At 39.7% G+C, this 9,218-nt stretch overlaps 1 protein-coding gene across 4 annotated transcripts in view; it reads left to right on the top strand.

Moving 5' to 3' along the window:
* Positions 1 to 9,218, top strand: part of LOC109934692 (sorting nexin-9-like) — a 66,272-nt gene that overhangs the window by 31,886 nt on the left and 25,168 nt on the right. For all 4 annotated transcript variants that reach the window (XM_048603380.1, XM_048603379.1, XM_048603377.1 and 1 more), the window contains 2 exons: positions 6,641 to 6,766; positions 8,047 to 8,164. In XM_048603380.1, the coding sequence (XP_048459337.1) occupies positions 6,641 to 6,766; positions 8,047 to 8,164 (244 nt within the window). The remainder of the gene's footprint in view (positions 1 to 6,640; positions 6,767 to 8,046; positions 8,165 to 9,218) is intronic.

The raw sequence follows: 9,218 nt of genomic DNA, 5'->3' as shown, positions 1-9,218 counted from the left end.
AGGCCCGAAACGTCAGCATTCCTGCTCCTCTGATGCTGCTTGGCCTGCTGTGTTCATCCAGCTTGACACCTTGTTATCTCAGATTCTCCAGCATCTGTAGTTCCTACTCTCTCTGAAGCAGGTTGTACTTGACCTGGTTTTGATCAATGAGATCAGATTAATTACTGATCTCATAGTGTAAGTGCCCGTGGGTAGCAGCCAACATACTGTGGTTGAATTTTACAGTTTAAGGGAGAGAAATGTGAGGCTAAGACTATTGTTTTGAATTTCAACAAGGATAGTAATGGGGGCGTGAAAGCAGGGCTAAACTGTCTATTTAGATTAAAGGATAGGTCAATAGAGATTCTGTAGTGAACATTTAAGGGATTATTCCTGAAAGCGCAGAACAGATACATTCCAACAAATAAGAAAAATTCAGCGGAATGGACCTGCCATCTGTAGTTAACTAAAAAAAAGTCAAAGATAGTATCGAACTCAAAGGAAAAGATATATAAATCTGCAAAGAAAGGTGGCCAGTCATAAGACTGGACAGAAGAATTATTGGAAGAATAATAAAGAGGAAAATACAATGAGAGAAAATTAGTCAAAAACATTTTAAAAAAGGAAAAGTCTTTTCAGAGATTTTAAAAAAAGAAAAGAATTCACAAAGTAAATGATAATCCTATAGAAAATTAGTCTGGCGAATTAGTAATGGAGGATAAAGTATCGAGTGATCTTTGATGAATTGAACAGATATTTTATGTTGGTCTTCACTAAAAGGGATTCAAGTATTCAGAAATAGCTGTAAATCAGGAATTGAACGGGAGTGAGGAACTTTTGAGAAAATTGCAATTACTAGGGAAGTGGAACTGAGTAAATTGTTGGAGCTGTGAGTTGACAAAGTCCCCAGGGCCTAATGGATTCACCCTAGGACCTTAAACAAAGTAGCCAATGAAATAGTTATTGCATTGATTTTAATTTCCCAAAATGTATTAGATTCTGGGAGCATTCCTTTAGACTGGAAAATAGGTAATGTGACTCCTGTAATCAAAAAGGGAAGGGCGACATAAAGCAGAAAACTGCGGGTACGTTAGCTTAACACCTGTCATAGGAAAAACACTAGAAATTATTATTAAAGATGTTAAATTGGGCACTTTGATAACTTCAAGGTAATCACACATGGATGCTATGAAAGAAGAAAGCTATCATTCAAATGGGGTCAGAACATCATGTGATGCGCAGAATGACGACTCTGTACATTTATTCTCGTACTTACAACTGAAATAATATTCACTCACATAGCTTATAATGGAAAGGGAACAAATGCGATGATGGTTTTACAATAAAGTGGCACCCATGCCATCTATATGGTTTTATCAAAAAGAAATCATGTTTAGCTAATTTATTGGAGTGCTTTGAAGAAGTAAGTGGATAAAGGGAAACCAGTGGATATTATTATACTTAGCTTTCCAGAGGGCATGTGACAAGGTGCCATGCCAAAGGTTATTGTGCAAAATACAAGCTCATAGTGTAGGTGGCAACATGTCGGCATTGATAGAAGATTTGAACTTGCCAGTAGGAAGCATAGAGTAGCGATAAATAGGTCTTTTTCAGGCTGGCATGATTTCAAGAGTGGTATGCTAGAGGGGTCAAAGCTGATTCTTTACAATTTATGTATATGATTTGGATGAAGGAATCAAATGTATGGTAGCTAAAATTGCTGATGACACACACATAGGTAGGAAAGTGAGTTGTGAAGAGAATATAAGGAGCCTACAAAAGGAATATAGATAGATTATGTGAGTAGGCAAAGATCTGACGACAGGACTACAATGTGGGATTGTGTAAAATTGTCCATTTTAGGAGAAACAATTAAAGCATATTATCTAAATGGTGAGAGGGTACAGAGCTCTGAGATGCAGAGGGAATTGAGTATCTTAGTGCATGAATCACAAAAGGTTAATATGCAGGTTCAGCAAATCATCAGGATAGCTAATAGAATGTTATGGCTTATTGCAAGGGGAATTGACTGCAAAAATATGGAGGTTATGCTTCGGTTATAGCAGGGCATTGGTGAGACACGTTTAGAGTAAAATATTAAGTACTGGTCACAGAGGATGTTAATAAATTGAAAGCAGTTCAGAGTTTGTTTACTAGACTAATATCTGGAATAAGAGGATTGCCCTTTCAGGAAAGGCGAGGCCTATATCCTCTGGGGTTTAGAAGAGTCAGAGATGAAACATATTGAAACATATAAAGATCCTGAGTGACTTGGCTAGGTAGATGTTGAAAGGTGGTTTTCTTCTGTGGGAAAATCTAGAACTGGTGTCATAGATTAAAAATAAGGGAGTGCCCATTTAAGGCAGAGATGAAGAAACATGTTTTTTGCTCTCAGAGGACTGTAGTCTTGGAATTTCCTTTCTCAAAAGGCAGTGGATGCAGAATCTTTAAATATTTTTAAGGCAGAGATAGATAGATTCTTGATTACCAGGGGGATGAAAGATTATGGGGATATGCAGGAATGTAGAGTTGAGGTTAAAATCAGGTCAGCCATGATCATATTGAATGGCAGAACAGGCTCGAAGGACTGAGTGGTATACTCTTGTTCCTTGTTTGTATGTTTGTAATCCTTGATTTAGCAGGAGAAATCTGTGACTACTCATGGTGATGCTATGACTGCTATCTCCTAGCAACCGAGTAAGATGCATTGTCAAGTGCTGTCCTGCTTTCTCATTACCACTACGTGAAGTGATTCTTAACATTCCCAAATTTCTACTCCTATTTCACAACTCATTTTCTCTTTTGCCCCCTGCATAGACATATGTCATCTGTGCAGTTGCTGCAATGAAGAGACCAGCTCTTTTATCTCTTGTTCCTCCTCTGGCAATGATGTTTCCTGCACCTTCCTCCACCTTGGATACTGACACTCAGTGGGTACTTTCATGAGAGTAGAATCAAGAGGATGTCCTCGGGACTATACCGCTCTCAGGTCTCTATAGCTGGCTAATGAAGAAATGCCTCAGGTTTCTAGCACTGAAAGGGTCACTGAAGACTATGCACTTTCTCAGCCTCAGGCAGGACCCTGTCGTGTTTGCCATTGATAACCTCACCCAACTGTACAAACACACACAGGAGCAGCAGACAGGCTTGTTGAACACGCTTGAGAAACTGACTTGAAGCTTGGAGGACTCCACCAATGTATCTGTACTGTGCAGCCTCTGGAATGTGAGCATCTGACTGCCCCCAAGGGCAAATTGACAGCTGCAATGGAGAGACAGCTCCAGCAGTCTCTGTCAAGCACCTGTGTTCCACTTCTCCAACCATTGGTGCTCAGCATCAGCCGCGATCTTGATTTTGCTCCAGGTGCCCCTTCCTCTCAAGGAGACAGGGTGGTGTCTGCGCACCCAGCCGCAAGTGGAACCGCACACATACAGGCCTCCAAGAAATCTCCTCTGAAGACACTCCAGCACATCAATCCTACCTACAAACCCAACCCTGTGGACATTCAGGCCTGAGGGAATGAGCCTGTATCTAGGCAGGACACATTCTGAAAGACTGGGCTCATTAGCCACAAAGACCCCTGGGCCATCCACCCATAGCTCCACAGCTTGCCCAGGCTGTCCTATAGGACCATCTCCCCACATGCCGACAGTGGGTTCCAGGGCTACTGCTAAAGGTAGTTGGAGGGAAAGGAGAAAGAAAACCTTCAAAAGGCATGTAGGTGGCGTGGGTGCCACTTTATTGTAAAACCATTATCACATTTGTAAATATATGTTCCCTTTCCATTATAAGCTATGCGAGCGAATGTTATTTTAACTGCAAGTACGTGAATAAAAGGTACAAGGACTTATCATCCTCCGCATTACATGATGTTCTAACACTGTTTGAATGATAGCTTTCTCCTTTCCATAGCATCCATACTAGTATGGAACTTTTTTTTATAATTGAATGATAAAGCATTGTATGTTGTGAAGGATTCTGTCAGTTTTTAACCTCAACTGTTATTAAATAGCATGTACAGCATTAAAAAAAGATTGAAGCATCAAAACATTTGCAATTGGGAAGTTGTCCTCAGCAGCATTAAAACGTTTGCAATCAATGAAAGATGACTTCATGTAATTCACTTCCGTGGAATCAGGTTCACAAAGAAGTTTGTTTTGGCCAACGCTGCTGCAATGTGGGATGCTGAAGGTGTTGTTCTATCTGGAAAATGTCTTTAACATTATTTTGGAGCACAATGTGCGAGCTCCCTCAAATCCTCTTCAACCATCACATAGCCTCACTGTGTCTTCCAGTTATCCAAGGATTAACCAGGGGCATTGTTTGCACAGTACCGGTACAAACCCTTGATATAACCTCCCTGGAATCTGATATAGGTGGCCCATCTTATAGTCCTTGTTAATCCCAATGGAGTAAGGATTTTCATTTGCTAATACACTGGGTATGATGAACTGGTGTTCTAACCTCCACCTCTTGGCAGAGTATAATGCCACTATTCCTCTCTCATCTGCATGGCATTCCATGGAAGACAAGTGACTATGGAGCTCCTCTACCTTTGTTGCATCATGTGGGCACCTATGGCTGGTAACTCCACAGTGGTGGATGTCTGGAAGTTGATGCTGCTCCTTGACTTCCAAACACAAATGTTCTTCGTCGATTTGTGTAGCAGCCAAAGCACCTCCTCAGTGACATGTTCACTCAGCGGTAACTACACCCATAAATAACGTTTGAAATGTCCTCCAAACAATGGGACACAGAGGACTCCAAAAAGGAGGCCAATGGAAAACCTCTACATGGACTTTGCAAATCGGTGCCCTGATTCAAAAGTCTACTGCTCAAGCCTTTTTATGCACCTGTCGGAGGAGATTGCACGTGGGCAGCAATAACCTCTCCCCTCTCACCCAAACACTTAACATAATAGTAAAATTCTTCCAATTCAAATAAAAATCCCCATTATCATCCCAAGGACTGTCTTTCTCATACTGGTTTTTTTAATACATTCATTGCTCCAGAAATACCAACAAGTCAATCATTAAGCTGTCTCATGTGTACAGATATAGGCCCACATGTCATGAGTTCAGAATCCAGCTCTCAGATACATGATATTATTATACACGCATTACATCACATTGCACTCCAAAGTGCATCACTGGAGTGGAGAATTTTACTCTAAGTGATTCATCCATGATAATGTAGTGAGGCTGGTGCATATCAGATTGCAACCTCCATGGATGGGGATCCAGGAAGTCACTGCTAATGGAGCATGCTCTGAGCTGTTGGTAACTGCTGGTTAAGATAGAGGCCCTGAGGAGTAAGTGGTGAGCTAGAACTACCACCTCTGACTTTGACTTTCAGGTCAGAAATTGTCAGCATCTTTGGCACTTAGGAGAATAGCAAACTGGATATAAATGAAGCAGGAATAAGTAATTATAAGATGTTAATACATGCAAATAGGCCACTTGCTGCTCAATACTGAGATTCTTACCTCTCTGTTCAAACCATGGATGTGTTGTGGGTAAACTTGCCACAAGTTACCTTCAATTCAGCTAATTATTAGGAAATCTCACAGGAAAACAAGTACTGAAACAGTGATTTAAACTTAGTTGCATGTACCAACCGAAATAAGACCCCTCAAGTAAGCATGTTAATGGCTATTATCTGGTTAACAATGGAATCTGGCTAGGACCTCATCAACGGTGGTCTGTTTCTGGAAGTGTCCAGGGTTCAAGCCATGTGCAGTGTTGTGCTTTGAAGGTCTGCTGTTGACTTGTTCTGGTGTTGGATTCTTATACAGTTTTCTCTCTTTCAAGTTTGTGGTGTGACATTATTGATGGTTCAAAGGTTCTTTCATCCCTAACATTGATTATTGTCCTGAAGACCTTAAGTCTGTACCTTGCCACCTTATCAGAAGTAGCTCTCCTGTTCATTGTTATGTTTGGGGTTAGCTGTCTGTTTAAAACACAGCTTTTCCTGCAATTAATCCCTTTATTTCAGAACATTACTTCTTCAAACAGAGTTAATTACCCATTTGTCATGAGGCAGCAAGCAGTTGTTGTCTCCTCTCTCCCAGGAAACAACTTGTTTATGTTGTTTCTTCCCAGGGATGGTTAATTCACATGTTGCTTTCAGTTCCTTTTATAACAGTGTCTCCTTGTCTCTTTCATTTCAAGAAAGAGTTATTGCTCCTCTTTTTGTATGTAACAGTTTATCTTTTGTTGATTCCTTCAATCTAAGAACAGTTATTAAAATTGTCAAGTTTACATTGTCACAGGTCAAAAGTCTTATTTTATCTTCTTTACATTGAGTACCTCAATTTTTCTGATCTTCCCATCTTTTTCCCATTAATTCATTATTGCCCACATTGGTCAGGGACTGGGATAATTTAGTTTATGATTTTGAATTTGTCAAGTGTGAAATCAAGGTGACTTCAGTATCAAATCATTCATGGTGAAACATTCATTTAAATTGAAAGCATTTTCAACATATTTCTCTTAACTAATTCTCATCATGCTCATAAATTATTTGCAGTAAATAGTGTTGCTATGTAATAATATGAATGCTGATAATTTGCAATATAGTTGTCTTAGCTCATATATGCTGACTGTATGGTTACTTTCTATCTGAAATGAATTATATTAACACTGTTTTCTTTTTATCTTAGTTCAATGAAAACGGTGCATCATGGATGTATCCAATAGTACCACTGGAATGCACAATTACCAATCCTCAGATAGAAACCAAATATTCAGGGATGAAGAAATACATTTCTTACCAAATCACACCAAATGTAAGTATCAGTGATGTTTCATGTACGTGGGTGTGTGATGGGGCTAGTAATAACTATTCGAATCACCCAAGCTGCAAATGCTGCCAGCAACAATAGTTGATTAATGTTTAGCATACTTATTTTAAATGCTAATACTGTGCTAGCAGCAGAATAATAGACTAAAATATCATGTAAATATCTTTTACAGTTCAACCATTAATATGAACATATGTAATTCCTGTACTATAATCTCAAATTCATCTGAAATGTACTTTTCTACAACACTGCACAATTCTGTTTAACAACTGTGCTTTGCAGCAGTGGAAAATGCTACTAAATTCTTAGCTATATTTTCATGTAATGCTAACTAGGTCAGATTTTTTTTAAAAAATCTCCTGAAAGAGCCATGGCAAGTGAAGTGAACAGAGAATGTCTGTTAAATTGTCAATATGTTACAGCAGATCAGTATTTAAGATTCCTTCAATGTTGCTTCACCTTCAGAGGAGGTGAAGGGACTAAGTGCATCTTATATTATGTTTGCAGAAGGTTGTAAGCAAACAATTTCATGATCTGAGCAAAGATGTGGTATGTGGCCCTGGAAAACAGAAGAAGTATTATGGCAGTGCGTCAAAATAGAATCATTGCTCAGAGCTAGAATCATTGTCCAGACAAACTTTGTCCATATTTGTGCAATTTAGTGAATGAGAGCTACAGTCAATCCCTTTAATTTTACCTGGGCAGGTAATTATACAAGTTTCTTCCTCATCAAATGGAAAAATGCTTCTTTGGAACTTGCATCCACAGCACAACTTTAACAGCTGTAAGTTAAAGTTGCAATAGTCTTACCGAACCATAGGGCTGCTGTCTCATTCATGAGAGATGACTGGCAATGGTTTAACTTGAGGGTCACCTCACTTAGGGTGAGGAGAGAGGTTGAGAAGCCAGGACCTCCTTAGTAACTTCAGCCGTGTGGGAATTGAACGCACACCATTGGCAGTACGTAGCATCTCAAACCAGCCAAACTGAGGTAACTGACCAATCCGCGCCCTCATTTCAAAAGCCAGGCTGATGGAGGAAACCTCTTTAATGTGTAACCACACAAGTTCTGCTTTAGCACTGCTGACTGTTTAATTAGGTGATCAGAAGGTGTTTTGGTGGACGTTTTTGGAATTGCATTTAACTGATGCCAACTATTTTGTCAATTTAAAAGACGTGGATTTGATATTCACATTTATTTCATAATTTCTCAACATGTTTTGCCATCTAGAATGTTTACAAAGTTCATTTGTCAACACTTTTAGGACACAAATATCTCTGTTTACCATCGATACAAACATTTTGATTGGCTGTACTGTCGGCTAATAGAGAAGTTTGGATCTATAATCCCAATCCCACTACTTCCCGAAAAAGATATTCCATGTAAGTACTGAATGGCCAATGTTATGAACGAATTCATTGTGTTTTAAGGCTTGCCACTACAGCCAATGTTCGCTCATAAAAGAACTGGAAAGTATGGCAGAAATTGCAAATTAGGCAGAAAACATTGCAGATTTTCAGTTGCCAGGACTCAAGTGTATGTTTACATTATGTAGATGATGGTTGTTATTTTAATTGACCTAATTGGGTAAAGAATTATTTAACAACTATTAAAATTTATGATCCTTAAGGAATACAGATTTACTTTTGCAACAGACTGACGTTTATTTATTTAATCATCCTATTTTCTCTCACTCACTTTTCAATCTTCCTTCCCTTCCTTTACTCTTTCCTTTTCTTTCCTTTTCCTTTGCTTCCTTCCCTCATTCCCTCCCTCCCTACTTCCTTTCTTTCCTTCCCTCCTTTCCTTCCTGCCCGCCTTTCCTCCCTTCCCTCCCTCATATCTTTCCTTTCTTTCCTCCCTTCCCTCCTTCCTTCCTTGCCTCCTCCCTCTCTCCCTTTCCTTCCTTCCCTCTATCCTTCCTTTCCTTCTTTCCCTTTTTCTTTCCTTACCTTTCCTTCCGTCCCTCCCTCCCTCCTTTCTATCCCTCGCTCCGTCCCTCTTCCCTCCTTTCTTGCTCCCTCCCTCTTTAGAAGAAATAGTTGGCGTTCCTGTTTAAATAAAGCTGCATCACCTTGCTGAGACCTGGTTACAGTTATAGAGTCATAGAGTCATAGAGTAATTCAGCACGGAAACAGGCCCTTCAGCCCAAACTGGTCCATGCTGACCATGGTGCCAAGTTCAGCTAGTTCCAATTGCCTGTATTTGGTCCATATCCCTCTAATCCCTTCCCATTCACGTACCTATCCAATTTTTTTTAAGGTCACTATTGTATCTGCCTCAATCACTTTCTCAGGCAGCCCATTCCATTTACGCGCCATTCTCTGCGTGAAGAAGTTGTCCCCTCAGGTCCTTCTTAAATATTTCCCCTTTCACCTTAAACCTGTGTCCTCCAGTTTTCAATTCCCCATCACAGGAAAAAAACAATCTATATGC

The sequence above is a fragment of the Rhincodon typus genome, chromosome 11, assembly GCF_021869965.1.
Source record: "Rhincodon typus isolate 14 chromosome 11, sRhiTyp1.1, whole genome shotgun sequence".
Lineage (NCBI taxonomy): Eukaryota > Metazoa > Chordata > Chondrichthyes > Orectolobiformes > Rhincodontidae > Rhincodon > Rhincodon typus.
Note: the sequence above shows the minus strand (reverse complement) of the source record. Positions and strands in the feature narration are given on the sequence as shown.